General features: G+C 38.9%; 3 protein-coding genes and 1 long non-coding RNA gene across 10 annotated transcripts in view; all 4 read right to left on the bottom strand.

Moving 5' to 3' along the window:
• The window catches only part of LOC103390152 (uncharacterized), a 5,148-nt gene extending 1,911 nt beyond the window's left edge, over positions 1-3,237 (bottom strand). Inside the window, exons 1-2 of the long non-coding RNA XR_522655.3 lie at positions 2,961-3,237; positions 2,811-2,866 (exon numbers count right to left, since the gene is read on the bottom strand). This is a non-coding gene — a long non-coding RNA (uncharacterized LOC103390152). The remainder of the gene's footprint in view (positions 1-2,810; positions 2,867-2,960) is intronic.
• Positions 3,238-3,537: 300 nt separating this feature from the next.
• smad4a (SMAD family member 4a) lies at positions 3,538-11,316 on the bottom strand. 2 transcript variants are annotated; one of them, XR_001761085.2, is made up of 12 exons: positions 10,925-11,316; positions 9,833-10,181; positions 9,566-9,740; positions 9,388-9,417; positions 9,098-9,301; positions 8,870-8,977; positions 8,491-8,541; positions 8,076-8,259; positions 7,774-7,942; positions 6,876-7,014; positions 5,319-5,603; positions 3,538-5,235 (listed from the first exon to the last, which is right to left on the bottom strand). XR_001761085.2 is itself a non-coding variant. In XM_017038585.2 (11 exons), the coding sequence occupies exons 2-11, from the start codon at positions 10,070-10,072 to the stop codon at positions 5,392-5,394; spliced, it is 1,512 nt and encodes a 503-aa protein (XP_016894074.1). In that variant the 5' UTR covers positions 10,073-10,181; positions 10,925-11,316; the 3' UTR covers positions 3,538-5,391. The 2 variants fall into 2 exon arrangements, 1 of the variants encoding a protein (XP_016894074.1); XM_017038585.2 differs by having other exon boundaries at positions 3,538-5,603.
• A 3,161-nt stretch (positions 11,317-14,477) lies between these two features.
• Positions 14,478-17,339, bottom strand: LOC103390181 (bone morphogenetic protein 10-like). The gene is made up of 3 exons (XM_008325923.2): positions 16,768-17,339; positions 14,536-16,405; positions 14,478-14,500 (listed from the first exon to the last, which is right to left on the bottom strand). The coding sequence occupies exons 1-2, from the start codon at positions 17,072-17,074 to the stop codon at positions 15,384-15,386; spliced, it is 1,329 nt and encodes a 442-aa protein (XP_008324145.1). The 5' UTR covers positions 17,075-17,339; the 3' UTR covers positions 14,478-14,500; positions 14,536-15,383.
• Positions 17,340-18,758: 1,419 nt separating this feature from the next.
• The window catches only part of LOC103390156 (armadillo repeat protein deleted in velo-cardio-facial syndrome homolog), a 35,763-nt gene continuing 33,519 nt past the window's right edge, over positions 18,759-21,002 (bottom strand). For 5 of the 6 annotated variants that reach the window (XM_008325899.3, XM_008325900.3, XM_008325896.3 and 2 more), the window contains one exon: positions 18,760-20,130. In XM_008325899.3, coding sequence (XP_008324121.1) covers positions 20,038-20,130 — 93 coding nt within the window. In that variant the 3' untranslated portion in view covers positions 18,760-20,037. Of the gene's footprint in view, positions 20,131-21,002 lie in introns of all 6 variants that reach the window. The other variant, XM_025062611.1, reaches the window with a different exon arrangement.

The raw sequence follows: 21,002 nt of genomic DNA, 5'->3' as shown, positions 1-21,002 counted from the left end.
GATGTTGAAGGTCGGGGGTATTTGGTTTACATCTGTCCGACCATGATGACCTTGCATGTGCGGCAGCGCTCTTAACTCTCTGTAACTGCCAAACGCAAGTTGGTAGAAAACGGAAGATAAATGGATCCATAAACACCCGGCTCTAAATCAAGTTCAACTTTCCCCGGAGCCTGACATAAATCTGCATTCACATTATAACTGCGGAAAAAATAAAGTAACCCATTTCTCAGGAGTTCACTCCACTCACTTGAGTTTTTGAGAAGGAGGTTGTAAAAAGTTATGGCTTTTCTGTCTGTGACTGAATTTTTTTTATACCATGCTGTAAATCTGGACATGTGTGCAGTGGTTAGGAATGAGGGTTTTTGCAGAATATATTACCTTGCTTCTTGGTTGTTGTTTTTTTTCCTGATGAGTCTCAACTCACTAGTCTTTTTATTTACCTTCACCAACACTGTTGATGGTAATGTGTATTTTGTGCCTGGAGTAGAAAAAAGGCTTAAAATGTTTTCTTTTGAGTTTGAATGTGCTGCTAGAAACTCATCTGTTTTGTTTTCTTTAGATGTGCCACACAGTGATTTAGCTTTTCTGCATCTCTGAATTCTGCCTGGTAAACACTGGACTGATGTTTAATGCTGCCATCACTATTGTACTTTAAATCTCAGTGTCTTTACAACTTGTGAGATTTGGGATTTTTCTTCTTTTGCCTTTTTGTTTGTGGTACCAGCTGTTTGCAAATGACCACGTCTCAACCCAAGGGAACGAAAAGAGATAAGCTATGTCATTGGAGCGAAAGCTAAAAAAAAAAAAAAGCCTTTTTAACTGGACGACGTGGCAGCTTCATTGACCCATAGCAAGACTCCAGTGCCTTTAATTTTGTCCCGGCCAGAGCAGATGGCCTGGGTGACTATTGGGTCTCTGGTGGGCTACAGATCGAAGTTATCAGGGCAGATGTTTGATTGCACAGGTGTTGCCACTGAAAAGACAGCAAAGCTGAGGACAAAGGGAGGGGAAAGCCCCCTCCTCAGACTAAACCGTTAATGTTAATTTACTGGATGTGACCCCACAGAGTGACACACACACCAAGTGGTTTACACAATCGGAACACAACGCTCTATGTATAGAGGTGGTAGATCAACAGGTGGAGGTACTGTAAGTAAAATTTTCTCTTATGGCTTTGTTTTCTCCTAATTGTGATTTCTTTTGTCAAATGATATTTTCTGAATGCTGTGACCTGTTTGAGATTTGTATTTTAGATGTTTCTTCAAGTGCCATTTGACAGTCCAGTGAGTCGTGGCCATCTGTAGCACGCTCTAATGCAAGCACAAGCATTTGGCAGTGGCATTTGGGGAAGGTTTTTCACCCTAGACAAAATATGTATATATCAAAAAGCTGAAAAAAGTTTATTTATTTGTGTCCCGATTATTTGATTTGTTCTGTTGGTGAACACTTATCAGATTTGTTGGCTCAAGTGCTTTCTGATTTGTTTTTGGATTTTTTTTTTTTCCTCTCTCTTTTTGGGAACATTAAGTAGAGTATCCAATATAATATACAGACAAATTTTATGTGACTTTCTTTTTGTGTGCCGTTTTATTTTTTCCTTCGTATCTTCTGAAATTGGCAAGCAAACCAATGCGTGTTGGGTGATTTGTATTGTGTATTTTGCATAAAAATGAGGACAATTGGGGAACTTTTATATTTATAAAGAATATCATTTAGTGTGTCGTATTGATGAATATAGAAACTATGGATGACACATGTAGTTTGGTTTTTTCTGAATATTTCAGATCTCAGCTCAGGCTAGCTTCTTAGTGTTGTTTTCTTAAAATTTGTGACACGTCTTTGCAGTAATAAATGTTCTCTTGTTCAACATCCACTGTGTTCTCTTCAGTTTTTCAGAACAACTAAGTTTGCACAGTTGACTGAAATAATCTTAGTGCCTGAATTTTTATTTTAACTTTAAATTTTATTACATTTTAGAAATTTCATATATAAAAATACAAGTTTATTCCCTGACCAACATGTTGGTATTTCAAAGGCAATACATCAGAAAAGACACTCCAATTGACAAGCTAAGAAATACTTATAACTATGCATAATTATAAGGGAAAAGATCTTTGGCAAAATGGCTTGAATTTGGCAAAAGAAAAAAAGCCTACATTTGTCCTTTAAGGCAGAAGAACAATCATTTTGGCTTTTCCAATATTCAAAAAAATAACAGACACAGTCCACATAGGGATTTGGCATGAAAATTACACCAAATTCCATTCCTGATAAAACCCACCCCATGATTTTGGAATTTTGAACTTAAAACCTAGTGGGAACCTTACCACTGGGCTACTTTCACACACACACAAAAAGGGAATTTAAGAAACAAGCTTTAAACTACGTTTTTTAGAAAGAAAAAAAAACTAAACTAAAACAACAACTTGGAGTTAGTTTTGAAAATGCTAAATTAACCAAAATACTGAAACATTTGACAAAAGAGCTACTGCAAACTTCAAACCAAGACTACATGATATTATTATATTTTAACTTTAAGACATGAGGCTGAGTGAAATTTCAGACAATATATGTTAAAATAGTTACTAAGTTCAACAAACACCTTGTTTTCGCCATAGAAAAACATTTACCCTTGCTAGCCACGCTTAGCTTTAAATATAAATAGCTAATATTAGCCGCAGGTCTAAGGTAACGTTCGATATGTTTTTTTGTTTGTTTGTGTTTTGTTTTTTAAATTCAATTCACGTAAGTGTGTTAATAACTGTTGAATGTGTAAAGAGATCGTTTAACTTTGTGTGTGGCGAACTTACCTGGAATCAGGACACGGTCGCCATTAGCAGCTCCATAACCAAACTCAGCGGTGCGCCTAAATGACAATATCGTGTTAAACTACTAACAATGCCATAGTTTGTTCTGTTTAGATGATAAATGAACTGGTTTAAAGATAACGGTGTACTTACCGAAGCTTTCAAACGATCCCGCTTTTCCCCAATGCTCCACCTATTCCGGAAACGCCATGATGCAGGTGAAGTGGCTCAAATCTGTCACCGTGTGACAAGATAGAGCAATACACATAAATGTTGTCGAGTTCTTAACCCAACATTTTTAATATCGTAGGTAACGAGTGTAAAAAAAGAAGTAATAAAAGTTCGAATTAAACATAGGTTTACGAAACCACTTAAAAAATAACTCAAGATAATTAATTGTACGGGTACGTTAGCCTAGCATTAGCCTAAGTTTGGCCGACATTTGATTGAGTGTCCATTAGCATGATTAGAAATATCACACATTTGATTGAGTGTCCATTAGCATGAACGCTAGTAGCGAATAAAACATTTCCCCACAATTAACCGAAAAACCAAAATAGCGAAACGCATAACTAAATGTGTTTTAAAATAAATAAATAAAACAGTAAAAGGTACATAAAAAAAGTCAAAAAAATAGTCAGTTTAGTAAAAGACTTTAGCAGCTAAGTGATTGTTGAGAAATGCGATTTTTACTGCATGAACTATCACTGGTACATCAACTGACACAAAGTAACATTATCCCATTAAATTTTATTCAATCATATTCATATATATAAACACAAATATCATTCAAACTTTGATGTGTACTCAGACTGTATGACATGAAGGCTATAATAACGATGAACTTGCATTTCCTGAACATTATACAGCATTCCTTGTTCGTTTGGGTGTTCTTTTTTTATATATCATTTTATTTTTATATCTTTTTTTTTTATCTAACCCCGAGAGGTTCACAACTGTAAAGGTAGCAAAAAGTATAAAATACTGCAACTGCTGTAAACAGAGCTCTGCATACTAAAATATCTTTTAAACAGTGCTGAGGAAAAATAACTAAAATTATTTGGATGATAATGAAAACCTGGTTTAAAGATGCAACTCTTAACATTGAAATGCCTTTTTATTTACTTTGTGTATTTGGCATCAATATGGCTACACTTCCTCTCACAGTTTACCCTCAATTATTCTTTCAGCTCTATGTTAGTGTACCATGGAAGCAAGTTGAACCAGTGGAAGTGAGATAACTTCAGGTGATTAATCAAATTCTATATTTAAAATATCAATTTTTCACCAGAGAGTGATTTCAAAGTTTTTAGTTGTACATTTAGTTTTTGTTTTGTTTTTTGCCCCATCAAATTCATTTAATAAAAAACATTATTGTTGTAAATGCTCGATCTTAAACTTTTAAACCTGCTGCTGGTGAAAGACTGATACTCAAACAGCAGAATTTGGGTAAACACTCTGAACAGTCTAGTCAGTTCTAAAAGTAGTCTCAGACTTTCAGAACCAAATGTACAATTATTTATTTTCACTATACTAAAGATATTTCCATGTATACAATGAGTAACCAAACAAAAAAAGGACAAAATATTTAGGCAAATTAATAAAGTGCTAATGAAGATCTAATGGGCATCTAATTTAAAAAACAGAGCAAACAATGTTATATTGACGGAAACAATGGGCTTTTTGGAAAATATTTCATCATTTCAATTTTAAGAGTTTGTAAAACTTCAGTAGAAAACATCTGAGCCCTGATGACTGGAGCTAGGACGACAGTTCATGTTCACAAAGTGAAGCCGAGTTCAACTAAAACGGTCCAATGTGAACGTCAATGTTCTTTTAAATCGTTAAAAACTACCCGAAAGAGTGAGGGAGAGTAGAAACAACAAAGACATCATCATCATCATCATCATCATCAAGGACTGCAAGCTCTGAAAAGTATTTTAAGATTACGTTTTAGAATTTAAAAAAAAGGAGTAATGATAACATGACATAAATATTCTGATCTGCAAAGAGAGAAGAGAACTCCATGGTCATGAATCTGTATCCACTGTGAACACCACTGTACAAGGACCAGACTAGCAGTATTCACCACGTGGACTCACATTTACCATGGTTCATAACAACTCGCAACGGCATCCGATGTAGACTGACCTGAATAAGTGATGGTTTTGCAGCTTAATGAGAACCATTCATATCAACTTTGATCAAACTTTAAAGAACATGCAGTGGGGGAAGGGAGGGGAGGGAGGGGGAAAGGTCAGAATAACAGCCTTTCATATGCACATCTTCTTGGCTGCAAACCTTCCACTGTGCTGCAGCTCGTCCCACTCTGACTCACACGTTCCTCCAGATGCTGTGTGGAAGTGGCTGAACAACGCAGACCTCGAGCCTCCAGGTCAGCGTCCTGACATCTGCTCATAGAATTGGACTGGAAAGAAAGAGATTTAAAACAAAAAAAAAACAAAAAAAACAAGTATACTGCCAGACTTTATGTCCTTCTCATCCTCCTACCCCCTAACTGGACGTTCCTGTAGCTGCAGATACAGTCTCAATTTGTTGTTCTGTACAAGAACCGTCTCTGGATTTAGTCGAGCGGCTGCGGGTCAGCTATGGGCATGGTGTGCAGGACTTCGTCCAGCAGCTGTAGAGCTCGGTGTAAATGGATTTCGATCCAGCAGGGCGTTTCCTTGATGCTCTGTCGAGGGTAATCGGGACCCCAGCCTTTCACGAAGCTCATCCTCAGGATGCAGAGCCTGCGCAGGTCGTCCACCCCGATGCCTGCAGCTGCAGACAAACCTTCAGAGTGGAGGGAAAAAAACTGTTAGAACCATGTGGGACAAACCAAAGCTGACACACATTAGCCAAGTTTCTGTTGTTAAGGAAAAAGTTTGGAAAGTCGTCGCAACACATGGCTTCGAGGAAAAAAAGTCCTCCTCCTGGTTTTAGTCTGTTTGCACATCTTCCACTTACATCAGCATATTCATTTTAGAGACCAGTCTGAGGGTTGGCCTGACATGGAGGTCTGTGACTGAGTTCAAATGTAACGTTGAGACTGTTTGTGTGCAGCTCGCAACAACTCAAAATAGACTGTTTATGACAGAAGGTTAAGATGTTTTTTTTCTGCCTCTATAAAAGTGTTTGAGGGAAATGTTGGACCATCCCCAGGGTAATTATAGCAACGTAGTCAACAGTGTTTCCCCATCACTGATTTCAAGAACCTGCACGTTCTTGAAAATTTGTTCTGGAATTGTTTTTTTGTCACAAACTAAACTAAGACGAGACTAATGCAACAAACAAACAAATTTCTAAAAAAAAAAAAGTTCTAAGACAGATGTTATAATGTCAACAACATGCTGAGACGGCTCTTTCAGACGTCGCCAACATCATTGTATTTCAGTGAGGAGCTGTGTTATTGGATAAGGTAAAAAAAAAAACAATTGAAATCAGAGCAAAAATTGAAACCAGACTTTAAAGTAAACCTATTAAAATTATTTAAGATCTTTGGTCTAACGCAGGCAAGGGCAAACTAAGGCCCGAGGGCCGAATGCGGCCATTTCCTTGCAATACCCATGTTTCCCCAATAGATAATGAAAGTATAGATAATAGATAATAAAAGTATTTTAACATTTTAGCCTTTAAAAATAATAAAATTTTAACATTTTAGCCTTTATGCATGACTTTTACATATCATTTATCTTAATTTACACGAATGCTTCATTTATCTGCTCCTGACTCAGCCCCCCTTTCAATTTTAGGACAATTGTGGCCCAACGAGTCAAAAAGTTTGCCCATGCCTGGTCTAACGCCATCTATTATTTTTTTCTTTTCCTAAAACTGAGAGAACATTTGCATCATAAACATAAATTTGTTTCAACTGATATGTAACGAAATATATTTAATTGTTTTGACAAATAAAGGCCTTTTTTGAATTGTCCTGGAACTTTTTGACATCAGACACCAAGTCTGTGCAATAAAGTGCCGTCAAAGTTAACATACAGTAGCATGAAGGATTACAGAGAATGATAATCAATTTCCCACACTTTCATGCAGAAAGGTGTCGACACTTACTGATGGCGGGGGCGATGCCTCCCACAGAGCCAGGTCCAGGAATGTTACCGGCCACAGCTGCTGCCTGAGCCGCAGCTGCTGCCTGAGCCGTCGCCGCCTGCTGCTGCATCTGTCTGTGGCACTGACGCAAGTCAAACACCTGGAGGAGGACGAGCAGAAGGAAGCGTCAGAAACTCAGGAGGAACTGAGATGGTAAACAATTCGTGTTTTTGACTAGATCGTGTCAAACTCTGATCGATTTGATCTACGTGACTTTACTGCAACAGTCAAGTTAATCTAATTTGCTAACTAACTAAAAACTACAATAACCATTCACAAGTGATGCCTGTACTGTCCTAGGAAACAGATCCTAATTACTGCTTTTTGAAAGAAATTATCGATATGAAGAAGTTATCACAATACTTTGTTTTACATTATCGTATCGACATTCATGGCGTTAGTTCAATTTTATATTGCTTTTATTTCTTCACTAGCCATTTTAATAACCTGATGATAAGATGTAACAGTATTATGTATATCACAATATATATATATACACACACATATGCGTCGATTACGTAGATTCTTGCTAATAGACACCTGGAGATTAAGCCAGTGAGTTGCACTTCACTCCTGGTTGTGGTGTCTTTTTTTCCAAAGCTAAAAGGCTATCTGACAAGTAAACACTACAGTCTACTGTTGACAGGTGTAATTGTGAATAATTAAAAAAGACACATTAATTGGTTTGTTCAGAGTAAAAAGGCTCAGTTGAGTCAACAAGATACTGCCAAATGTTTGGCAGTATAATCTGGCAAGATAATACTAAAAAAACAAAACAAAACACGTAGTGTCAACATTTGGCAGTCTTTCAAAACTATTTGGGCGTCTTTAGCGTACACAAAGTGTGCCGCGTTCCCACCTTGATGTAAGCACTGGGGTAGATCTTGTGAACAGCATCTCCAGGGGCGCGTCCTGCCTCTCGGTCCAGGTAGTAGCTCTGTACAAACACGGCATGGTCGCTCAAACAGCGCACCCACACATCCCCTTCACCTTTGCACTCCAGCTGCACGCCCTTACCAATGTGGAGCCTGACGTCAGAAAGAAGGGAGACATCGGATTTATTCTACGCTGATAACATTGAACTTGGAGACACGATCTCTGAGCTTCATCAGTGGAAATGAACGACAGGTTCAGATTCACAAATACATCATGGAAGGGTACCTGGCTCTTTCAATGTTTTCTGTCCTGTGTACGTTGCTCAGTTGCCCCAGGCAAAAGCGGTCTCCTCCTGATGGATCCACATAGCCATCAACGGTGACTATGGGACAGGTGGACGGCACTTTAAACGTCTCCCCTACCTGGACGTCCATTTCGAAGTAAGCAATAGAGCACCAGTATTCTGGTGCTGGGCAAAAGAAAAAGGCAAAAAAAACAACAACAAAAAAACATAAATGAAATACTGTACAGGGATTATATTTTTTTTTTTTAATATTTTTAATTATATTATATTTTAATTGTACAGGGATTTTTTTTTTTTTAAATATTTTTAATTATATTATATTTTAATATTTTTAAGTACCGTATAAAAAGATTCGTGAACAATTTTAATTAGAAAATTAGAAGAAAATAAACTTACCAGGGTGATTGGATATAGGAGGCTGGAACGCAATTTCATTAGTGACTGGCCCTGTAATTTTATAGATGTTTTTAATTAATAATACGTTTTTTATCATCACTTATTTAAAAACGGACAAATTAAAACAGACAATGTAATAATAATTTAAACTTTATTTATCCCACATTTGGGATACATCCAACAGGCTGCCCCCTTGAGGCGCCAAGTGTGTTGTTCCTCTGGGAATCGAACCCGAGGCATGCGTGCTAACCGCTACGCCATGGAACCATTAAGATTCGACATCTTCAGTCAGATACAGAAATTAATTTCGCACCAATCAAAGTCATTTAACCTAACTGACTGTATTACATTTACACTTTGAATTTTTCTTTCTACTTACAGTAATGTCCTGTGTGAGGCATGGGTGGATGATGCTGGAGATGACCATTCTGGTGCTGAGGCACCGCAGGAGTGAAACTGCTGCTCCTGCTCCAGTTCTGGGTGGGGTCTGTAAAAACAGAAAAAAAATTGAAAAGATGTGTACATAACAAAACGATCTTTTTTCAAAGCTTGATAATCACACTACTACAGTGATAACATTATGTATATTTCCAATGTTATGTCTCACTTGAGGGTCCAGCGCTGATGGTGGAGAAAGCAGAGGTTGAGGCTGAACTGCTGCTCTCTGGTGGGGGCAGTAGAGTTGGGCTGCTGAAAGTCTCTTGTGGACCAGGCCTCGATGGCGGATGCTGGATAGTCTGCAGGTGGCTCTCAGAGCTGGAGTGAGATTGCTGGTTATCGTAGTCATATTCATCCTTTACCAAGAGGGGACCTGGCAGGACAGATGGGGGGAAAAAGTAAGTAAAAGTAAAGTAAAGTAAGTAAATATATTCAGTAACTCTGACTTCTGACTTTTACCTGAACTTGAAAGAGTCAACCCTGATAAATCTGGAAATAAACAAATAAATGTGAGTCAGCATAAAGATAATATGCATATGTTTTAAACAACACACTGGAACATAAATTAGATTTTTTTTTTTATATTGTAAAATAATTACATTGAGTCAGGAAAAATAAATACATGAGGCTCACTAACCAATGCCCGGGGAGACGACCCTTTCATAGTGATACGGATTGACACAAACACTGTCACATTTCAGATCGAAGGCATACTGGCAATATTTCACGTGCTTCAATTCATTTTTGTGAAGATCGGGCCATCGCCAAAGTCGGGCGTAGACCACATGCGGGAAACCTTTACGTCCTGCAACCTGAAGCACACGATCAATCAGCCTGTGTTTCTGTACTGTCTCTGAAATTACTAACCTACAGTAAACAGTAACACCTTCATTAAACCACTTACCTGAAGGCGTCCGTCTAAAGTCCGCTGTATGGTTACACACTTGCTGGGATGCGCTCCGTTTGTAGTGATGGCTGTGATGAGGGAGTCCAGTTCATCCTTCTTCTCTTTCAGCTTCTTGACCAGACTCTCAATGGCCCGTTTAGCGAAGCTCTCGCTCTCCCCTCCCTGTCGGTGGCACATAAGGCTGTGCACAATGCTCAGACAAGCATCATTACTCGTGGGAGTGTTTGTGATTGACATTTCTGCTCCTTAGGTTTCAACCTTGGGGAGGCTGTAGGGTCGTATCCTTGTATGACTTTACCGGTTGTGGATGACGTGAGACTGATCGCCGATCTAATGTGATCCACAGCTGTGAAAATTATGACAAATGTTTTGCATTAGGAGGACTTTACAACCTTTATTTGTTGTATGAGAAATTAACAGACTATATATATATATATTTACTGTATACAGTTGCTTAATGGTACACAGGAAGCATATCTCTGAATAGAATTTTTTTTCTTAATTTACCGGGAAAAATAATTAATAGGATTGTCAAAAAAGTAATTCAATGAATCTGTTATGTAAATTAATCGCATCCTTTAACAATACATTATCAAAAGGAACAAATGTTTAATTTAACTTGTCTACAATAGTTAAAACTATCATTTTACAATACGTCAGTGTTATTTATTCTTTATACTCTTCGATTGGCAATAATATACAAACAGTATATATTCGTGAGACTATAAATTTTTATGGAGTAATAAGGTTTCATGGGTATTTTTTCCAGTTTATTTTAGCACTGACGGCGCTAATAAACATTGGTAGCAGAAACTAAACATCAATAGCCATATCATTATATTGAACCAAAAAAAGAAAGGTTGTTTACAATAAAACTACCGCATTGTTTAAAACAATTTTTCCGCACAAATAACATTTATTTTTAATTACGTGTGTCAACGTGTGTTGAAGATAACATTAATTTGTGCTATTGCCAGGCTGCCGATGCTATTAGCGCCGCAACGCTATGTGGCTAACGCTAGATGTGGGGGGAAAAAAGTCGTTTTAAAATGCGACAAGGGTCAAACAAGCACTGGTTCGAGCACTTACCGTGATTCCCTAGTGCCACAGCCTTACCCCCAGTGTTAACCGATGACAAGAATACACCGATATCTCGTTATTTCTGATATGCTGTGCTCAGCTTTCGTTAGCCTACGAGCACATTCCGCTAACAGACGTTCATCAACTTGACGCTAACACGCTGGCTAACCTTCCAGTGTGATGGCCCGAGTATAATTTGCCCTTCTGGTGAAAAAGAAAAAAGCTTCGGTATCAAAAACACTATCAAGTGGCTCGGAAACTTGAGTTAAACGTCTTTGACAGCGGGAAAAAAAACAGTTGCAGCGCCTTCACTCACAACAGACCCTGAAAATAAACAAAAAAATAACCTCTCCCACCCACCAGGCTCTCACTGCGCATGAGCGGGCGAATCTGACAGGCGTGGCGCTGCTGCTGGTTTTCCTCCACATGTTAAAAATGTGAAGTCAACACGATGGAAGTCATTACTGCGTAAAGCGTCGAAAATTTGTATTTCGTTTTACAAAAAAATGCAAAATTATACAAAAAATACGTTGCTAAATAGTCCTAATAAAACAAATATAAACAGCATTGTTTACATTGGTTGCTAGACGTTTGTTCTTCGTGCACTTTAGATATCAAATATATTAGTAAGTTTCAAAGCAGATGCTTCTCCATTTTTTTCATTATATCCACAATTGCCAAATATTAATAATAATGATAATAATCATAGTCGTCTAATGAAAAACAAACATTTGTCCAAAATAGTCCAATCCTCTCGGGGTTTCCAAACACATTCGTTATATCACGTTTCCAATCAGCTCCTTTTCACCTGGGCTGTAACAGTCACATTGAAAGCCTTGTTTTTCCTGCCTCTCTGTTACCATAGAAATACGACGACAAAAATATTTTCTGGCCTCCACGCGGTGGACGGCTTTATCACAATAAAATATCTTCCCCTTGTGGATATTCTTATGAATTCCTGTGACTGAATTTTATTGGTTGAAGACGATGTTTACACAGAAGTGACACAGGAGTAAAGCTCAATGTGTTCATCACATTAAAAAATATGTATTTATATAAGATAACAACACAAGCTAATGTTTGCTGATTTTTGGCTAAAATGTTTGGCTTTTTTTTAGCTGTCTTTATTTGCGGTACTTCCAAACTTTAGGTAATTTACCAATATTTTTGCCACTTATGCTCATATTCACGTTGTGTTTGTGGTTCACTTTGACTTACTGTTTACGAGGTTAATGTTTTGTTACTTTTGTGTAAACTTTCGTTGTCTCTAAGTTAGTCTGTTTCGTTTACTTGTTCTAATTTAACATGTTATTGAAAAGCTGTAGCATTTGCTGTTTTGTTTTTTTGTTTGTTTGTTTGTTTTTTGCTTACTTTGTTGAACCAGTCTGTTCAAATTTTTCTTATCATTTCCTCATGTTTTTTCTATTTTCTTGCCAACTCTAGCAATCATTGTTTTTCTTTGGCCTAACTGTACTTTTTTATTTACCTGTTATTTATTTCTATGGTTAAAAAACAGACAATTAAACAGTCTCATAGTCCATTATAATGGATCCGTTTGGACAGCCCTGGTCTCTTCACATATTCACCAAATAAATTACAGTTAATATTTGATACTCAGTATTAAGTCAGTAAGGTCAGAGATAACAGTATTTTCATCCAGTTTTTTTTTCCAGTTCCTCTGTCCTCGTGGCCTGTGTAAACCACATGGGTTCCATCAGGTTGGATTGGTATTCAGTGCCGTCTCATTGTTGTTATCTGCTTCCGACTGTTAACAGCAGAAGGTAGGTGATGATGTGACATGAATTTTTCCATTTGCACAGTTACGGTGGCCTCGATAAGGGTGTCAGCATGCCTGTGTCGAAAAAAGGAAGTGAGAGGAGTTCAGAGGGCGCCCAGCAACGCCATGGTTGTTGTCAATAGACTGTGTTGGTGTTGGAGACCAGGAATCTGACACCAAGTCTCATAAATGCTGCCACTTGGAGTGGCGTCCCATCCTGAGTGACGCTCTACGAAACTCCAGGCTCTGACACCTCCTTATCACTGTGGCATGGAGGAGATGGGTGGGGGTGGGGAGGGAGAGGGAGAGAGAGAGAGAGAGAGAGAGAGAGAGGGAGAGGCCTGTCAGGCATGTGATGCTAAAGTGATGGGGATCAAGGCTGAGAGTTAGTGATCGCTGGTTGTTCCTGTGAGTAAGAAGTTGTTTTTCCAGATTTTTTTTTTTTTTTTTTTACAAACCAAAGGTAAGGAAAGGTAAATGTCAGGGTTGGAAGTCATACTTATGCTAGTGGACAATACATGAGGAGCTTTAACAAGGAAGAAAAAGGAGGGGAAGAAGGAGGAGAAGGAGGAGGAAATGAAGATGAAGAAAAACAAGCAGAAAAAGGACCCAACAGCTTCAACATGCATTTAGAAACTGAACAACTAACAGTCAACACTGGACGATATAAACCAGGCATGAGCAAACTACGGCCCGAGGGCCAGATGCGGCCCCTTTGGCCTTTTAATCCGGCCTGTCAAACTTGTCCAAATTGTATTATTAATTTATATTATCATTATAGTTTTGCCTTTTCCCTGCAATGCCTGCATTTCACCAATAGATGGCGTAAAAAAAGCTAAACGGATGACTTTTACATATCAATTATCTTTGTTCACGCAAACGCTCCATCTATTTAATAAAAGATTTTCCCTGAAACGCTAACATCCCGTGTCATTTGAAGTGAATTATTACGGTTGGATTCTTAGTGTTGCTGTTACAGTGTTGGAAGACTAAACATGGTGGTTCCACAGTGTAGCGGTTAGCACGCCTGCCGAGTGTGAGTGTGAAGGGTTGTTGTCTTTAAATAGTGTCCTGCAATGGACTTCTGGGATTGACTCCAGGCCTCGTGACCGTGAGGAGGACTGACGTGGTAGAAGATGAATCGACGAATAATCAACTCTCTACAGATGTAAAACTGACACTCGTTGTACACCTTAAACCCAGAATAGATGCTTAAATCAAAGCTAAAAAAAGTCGTATTATCAGTTCTCCTCCATCAAGAGTACAAATAGTTTCAGGGTAAGGAACCAAAATTGGTTCTAGTAAAAAGTTCCATCTCTGAAGACAAGGTGGAGTGAATGTATTCCATCTAGGCCTTAATCTCTGAAGACAAGGTGGAGTGAATGTGTCGCTGACATTCACAGGTGAGAGACTGAAGGTCTGTCACCTTCAATGATTCATACTGTTGTAATGTCTTCAACACTTCAAGTCTTTACTTTGTCCTTTTTTCCAATAAATTAAAGTCAAAGAGAATAATCCAGTTAGAAACTGCAGTATTTATTGAGTTTATTGAGTAAAAGTGAACCAACGTTTCTGGATAAGGGGAGGTTTGTAGAACTTTATTACTGAAGCTAAAATATGAATACCACTCCTGCTGATACGACACACTACTCTGTTAATTACTAGTAGGGATGTTCGATATTAACTTTTCGCCAATATCCGATATGCCGATATGGTCCGAACAGGTTATATCCGATATCAACCGATACTGATACGCAGCCTTTTGGGTTAAGCTAGTGGGCAGTCGATATCAACCTTTTGGGTTAAGCCTTTTGGGTTAAGCTAGTGGGCAGTTGATATCAACCTTTTGGGTTAAGCTAGTGGGCAGTGGTGTGCTGCTATGACAAACAATCACTTTCACTTTCACTTCAAAACTATCTTTAGGTCTGGGTTTCACCCAGGTATGACGTTGTCGGGTTTTCATTATCGGAGGAAAAACCAATAACAATTCTTATCGAAATTACATAATTATGCTAATATTGGCCGATAATACAGGTAAGCTGATATTCCTTTGCATTTGTTGCAAATATTCGATATGCTGATATTGTACAAACACTTAATTTCCGATTCCGATATCAACCAATACACGCAAGCGTTTGGGTTAAGCTAGTGGGCAATGGCCCACTTTTCTTTCACTTTTAGGACTATTTTTAGGTCACATTATCTGAGCAAAACCCAGGCATTGCGTTATCGGGTTTTCATTATCGAAGGAAAAAACGATTATTACCAACAATACACTATTATGCTAATATCAGCCGATAATATATATTACACTATTATGCTAATATCAGCCGATAATATATATTACACTATTATGCTAATATCGGCCAATAACGTCGATTGGCCGATGTTATCAGACATCCCCAATTACAAGTCAGGATGATGCTGACTCAGGTGTGTGTATGAGATAAAGAATTACAATGAAATCATCACAAACCACATCAGACGGTTTAAGAAGAATCGCAACATTAGCCTGAAAGCCTCATGTCATACATTCACATATTAACCTTTATACAATTGCACATTTACAAAAGCACTATTTTACACCTAGGTTTTTTTTTTACACAGCACTGTAGTAAATCTCAGAACCTGTGGGGACAAGCATGACAGACGACGTGTGCAATGTGCAGTCTCTGGGTGGCGCTATCACGACTATCTGCAGCCGCACTCTGCCACCACCATGCCCTCGTACTTCTGCATGAACGTGATGATGCCGTTATCGTGGTACAGCAGCGATATGGGCTCCAGTTTGGTGGGCACACAGCAGGCTCGCGAGGCCCTCCCTGGACTCTTCACACTCAGCAGAGTTTGCACTATGGCGTGTTTGGTGGGCGACACCTCGGAAGTCATCGGTGGGTTGCACACACCGTTGCACTCGTAGGCTTCGTAGCCCATGGGCTGGATAATCCACGTGTCCCAGCCAATTTCTTTAAAATCCACATAGAGCGGGGTCCTCTTGCAGGGCTGGTTCTTAGCATTGCGCCGGATTCGTGAAGGTAGTTGGACGAGGGACTGTTTGTCCAGGTCGTCCTGGTTGACGTTGGCTGCGTTGCGGCCGACAGGATCCCGGGAAGACTGCTGGTCGTGTCTCACATTTTCACGGAGATCGTTCTCGTGTTCCATGATCTGGGTGATCTCTTTCTTATCCCGTTGGCGGTCTTTCCTCTCGTCATCCGAGAACACAATCATCATAGCGTTGTGTTTTCCGTCCAGACTCCTGTCAACATCAACCTCGACCAAACTTTCACCGTGCTCACGTTTTAACCCTTTGTTCGCCGCACCCAGACTTGCAACGTGAACCTCCAGTCGACGAGTCGCGCACCCCGATTTCAGCCATTGACCGACCACATGTGTCAGGTCAAATGACACCCAGGTGTTATCTTTGGCATGAATACGCTTTGTCATCAGTTCCTCCAAATCCGTCAGCTCCACCAGCCCTCCCGTGTCACTCCTTCTCTCTTGTGTTCCCACCTCTTTTGTCCAAGCAACTCCTTCATGTTTACTGTAAATGGTCACCTCGCAGTCCTGGCCAGGACGAGGTCTCTGGGCCTTCTGGACCAGGGTGAAAAGATGCAGTTCGGCTATTGTTATGTGTTCGTTTCGTGGAACGGTGATGTTGAACAGCAGAGGAAATATCCACACGCCTCGTGTTGTTAAACTGTAAGGGGAGGAATCTGAAATGTAAACATCAATAAATGTGTCTCAATTCATTTTGTCAACATTAGATCATAAAAGCTGGTGCTCAACCGTCCGACTGACGTCCAGAGTTGAATAACACATGCACACACAAATATATGAGTCGTATATATACCAGTGTTTCCCAAACTTTTTTTCTGGGGGCCCATATTTTAAAAGTCACAAACCTTCGCAACCGAAGTCAATAGACAGTATTCGTAAACTACTGGGAAACATGATGCGAGAAGACCCCAAAAAAAATCTCACGACCCAGTTTTTGGGAAACAATGGTATATAGCAACAGAATCTTTCAACATTTTCAGAATTTTTCATTTTTCATTGACGGAAACCAAGCACATACCTTCATTCTTGAAACTTCGCACGATGTTGGCCGAAGTGCGGTCGTTGGCAAATCGATTGTACAGCTCCAACATGTACTCCGGAGGCTCCCCGTGGGCCACGAGCGGCCGGGGTTGGGGCCTTAACTCTGTGAGGTTTAGTGTGGACAGGAACTGGCTCAAAAAGTCCTGAGCTTCTCTACCAACCGGCGATCTGTGGCGTTTCCCAGATGAGCCCGTGGCACTGCTCAAGCTCAGAGTGGTCCACAGAAGAAGCAGAAAATTCAGAAAGAGCATAAACCCGAGGCTGGAGAAGACTGAAGCGGTCATGGCTGAGCGGAGGAAAAGATTAGATCCAAAAAGCCAGTATCAGTAGAAAAGGTGTGATGGATTCGGATCGTTGGAGAAGACACTCGTGCACGGTTCAACGTTTGACGAGAGGACTGACCTTCATTGAAGAGGACAACAGGTTGCTGTTGGGGGGAAAGGAACAAACAGCTTTGCCCTTGTTGATCTTCCACTTGTAAGGACAGGGCTGAGCTGTCCAATGTGCTGCGCTGACATGTGTCCCACACAGCCCTCCTCTCTCTCTCCCCACACCAGGACCCTATGACCTTAATGTGGACCAATCTTCATTCCCATTCTGATCTTTGTTGGTTTCTACTCACTGAGAAAAACACAGTGAATATTTAAACCACGGCTGAAGTTGGTTCAAACTCTGCTGTGCCTTTAGTTGTTAACAAACAACCACGTGTATTTGATAGTGAAAAAACCTGACATAGTGAAAAATGACTTTGAAAATCAATTCAAATATTAAGACTAATCTGTCAAATTTTCATCAATTTCCAAAGCCTTCACTTTAAAACTCTACTGAACTTTAATACAATCAATGAAACAACATTTCACCACTGGCCATAATGAAGCTGAAGCCCCGCCCCCCCGCCACAGCTCTGTGGCCCTCTGTGGGACACACCCCCCACCTTGGGAACCACTGATCTATTCCCATGTAATCTAACATCCAAGTTTCGAGAATACCTTCGTTACTGACACACAATTTCACAATGCCTTTATGAGATTATATATGTAGCAAGATCCATATACGGATTGATGTACTGTAAATATATAAATATTTATATTTATATATATTTATATATATACATATGTCTGTATACATATATATTTATATATGTATTTTAAATATAAATATACATACACATATACATATATTCAGTATATATGTATATACAGTATGTATGTGTATATATACTGTATATTCACATATATGCATATATATACATATATACACATATATGTATATACATAATTTTAATTTCTCAAAAATGTGTTTTAAATACATATACACACATATATACATATACACACATATATGTATATATATATACATATATCTATATAGATATAGATATATAAATTTAATATCTCAATCTTAATTTTTTTGCAGATTCGAGAACTCTCCATTCACCCATTTAGGCTCTAGGGAAGTAAGAGCTCAATATTTTTGATCCTAGAACTGTGATTGAATATTTATATACAGTACACATTTGATGGAACACTTTGAAAAAGTTCACTTGGATTTTATCACCAGGGACACAGAACATCTTGACTTTGCAATTTTTCTGTTCACACTTTCTCACAAAAACTCTCCAAATCAGTCATCCTGTGAGGAAGTCTCCTGCTCACAGCCCGTCGCTCCGTTAGACCACAAATATTAGATTGGACCCAACCTTCGACAACTTCGTTAAAGTTATACTTCTACTTATTGATAAATAAGCTTTGGGTTGTTGTTGTTGTCAGCTTTTTTTGTTGATTCCTTTTTTATGTTTTAGGTGGAAAGAATAAACTGGCATTTTTTGACAGTTTATTACCATTTATGTCCTGACAAACAGTCCCAGTTAAAAAGATGAAAACAGCCCCAAGCTTCAAGTTACCACCACTGTGCTTTACAGCAGTCTTTTATTTTAAATAATAAGCAAAGTTTGGGAGAAAAGTAACTTTTAGATTTTTAGGCCAAAAACTCAAAATTTTCTGCAACTTTTAGTTTTGCAGAAAAAAACTACATAAACTATAACAAAACCTTTTTATACCTCATAACAGTTGCAGTTGGTAAGCTAGGCTAACCTCTGCTTGGCTGGGCAAGGCTAGGCTAGTTTAGCCAATTTTTCTGTAACTAGTTCCATGTACAGTTTATTTTATGTTGAGCACATTTGTTTTCCTGGTGGTCAGTAAATATCTCTGCTGAAGAAGGGACCTCTAACATGCTATGTTAGCTATGGCTAGGCTAGGCTAGGCTAGACATGACCTCTTTGTTTTTAAAGCAACATTTTGACTCATGAGATGTCACTTAAAAACGACAAACAGTCTATGGAACATAATAGTGTTTCAACAGGAAATGAGAAATAATGCAGATCATTTTATTTTTCATTCTACATTGCAATGCAAAAGGACCACTGCAAAGCAGAGTTGTACTGAATATAGGATTAGTTACTGGTATTAGGGAATACACATCAATAACTTTAAATTAATAACATGGGTATTACAATAATAAATATTACAATATAAATGCCCTCGTTTGGATTATTAACAGTCCTTAGTTACACATTTACAATCTTGTTCCACCGTTCAATGAAATACAGGTAATAGAGAATATTAGCTGTTGCACAGTCAAATCTGATAATATTGTCGTTAGGTACAAAATGAAATCCAAATCATTTGAGTGCGTTTGACGACAAAATTGACCAGAGTCACTTCATGTTGACCTCAAACACCAACAAAAATATATGAAAGTATTTAATATGGGTTTCCTCCGGAGCGTTAATCTAAGTCTGAAAACCTTCAAAACTGCCTACGGATGGTGATTTCCTCAGGTTAGGTAAACAGACCAAACTCAAACCACATGTCTGTTAAGGTCTTTATACTAGTAGTATCATAAATGGTCACGTAATCGAGTAGCTGTAAAACTTATACTGTACACGTCATATATTCTTTGGACTCTCATTTCACCATTTGCATATTTCGATTTTTTTTTTCTTCAGAAATCATATGTCATCATTCACAATTGAAATCCCAAAATAAGGAACTCAAACTAATCTCCCGCTCCATGATCTCCACCCTACGTTGGCACTACAACAAAGAGAAACTGTTTTTGACTGAATTTTCTTCTTTTTTTTTTTCTCTGTCTGCACAAGAATGATTAAATGTCATAAATCTGTGGTTCACCGTGAGAATGAGTCTCTTCCAGGTTGGAACTGTCTGCTGCGGCGCTGTGGTCATGTTCACACCCAGGAGTCCAGTGGTGGAGGTTTGTTATCCATGAGGCCCACTGCAGGCCTGCCAGCTCTAATGAAGTGTTTTCTTTCACTCACAGCCTACAGGTCGACAAATATGCAGTCACAGTTAGATCAAGTTGTGTTAAAGAAAAAACAACAACAACAACAACAACCAGGCAGTCAGGAGAGAAGACCATATATGAAAAATGGATTTGCCAAAGTCCCTAATCAGCTGCAAAAGTCAAGTCAAAAAGTTCTAAGAAAACTATCCTCCACTTCAGTCTACACCAGGCGTGGGCAAACCTTGACTCGTGGGCCACAATTGTCCTAAAACTGAACAGGGGGTCAGGTCAGGAGTTCTTGTCAATTAAAATATATATAAAAGTTATGTATAAAGGCTAAAATGCTTGTATCATTTTCTATGCCATCTATTGGGGAAACATCAGTATTGCAGGGAAAAGGCAGAAGTATAATAATGATATAAATTAATTATATAATTTGGAAAAGTTTGGCGGGCCGAATTAAATAGACTGAACGGGCCGCATCTGGCCCCCGGGCCTTAGTTTGCCCATGCCTGGTCTACACACAACTAGAAGTGGTTTTTCACGACACTCTCTTTTATTTGTTATTGTGCAGTGGGCACCTCAGGCCCCCAGGGTGCAGTGTGTGGGGACGAGGTCATGCTCGGTGCACCTCAGTGGATTCGAACCTACTTAACCACCGCTGCCCCAATTCATATAATTATAGGGTGGACTTAAACCGAATTTTCCCAATGAGTCATGATTAGTCATCAATAAATTCCAACCATCCTTAACACTTAATAAATCGATTGGTCACTTGTTCAGTCCCTTCAGCAGAATCAGATGTTCTACAGACGCTAGCTTCAAGTTCTTTACACTCCTCTCATTTTCCTCTAAATAGGATTTTCATCTACAGAATGGTCACCGACTTCTATTGAAGAAAGTTTAAAA

This window comes from Cynoglossus semilaevis, chromosome 14 (genome assembly GCF_000523025.1).
Source record: "Cynoglossus semilaevis isolate Cse_v1.0 chromosome 14, Cse_v1.0, whole genome shotgun sequence".
Taxonomy (NCBI): Eukaryota; Metazoa; Chordata; class Actinopteri; order Pleuronectiformes; family Cynoglossidae; genus Cynoglossus; species Cynoglossus semilaevis.
The sequence above is the reverse complement of the archived record's forward strand: the minus strand, read 5'-3'. Positions and strand labels throughout refer to the sequence as shown.

What these genes read in the sequence shown, in the direction of transcription:
- smad4a (XM_017038585.2), bottom strand. Translation starts at nt 10,072, where the DNA reads ATGTCAATCACAAACACTCCCACGAGTAATGATGCTTGTCTGAGCATT. An exon ending in CATCAGCGCTGGACCCTCAA is followed by an intron (nt 8,978 to 9,097) that starts GTGAGACATAAC and finishes CTGTTTTTACAG; the next exon opens with ACCCCACCCAGAACTGGAGC. An exon ending in GCCTCACACAGGACATTACT is followed by an intron (nt 8,542 to 8,869) that starts GTAAGTAGAAAG and finishes ATAAAATTACAG; the next exon opens with GGCCAGTCACTAATGAAATT.
- LOC103390181 (XM_008325923.2), bottom strand. Translation starts at nt 17,074, where the DNA reads ATGACCGCTTCAGTCTTCTCCAGCCTCGGGTTTATGCTCTTTCTGAAT. An exon ending in GCGAAGTTTCAAGAATGAAG is followed by an intron (nt 16,406 to 16,767) that starts GTATGTGCTTGG and finishes TTTACATTTCAG; the next exon opens with ATTCCTCCCCTTACAGTTTA.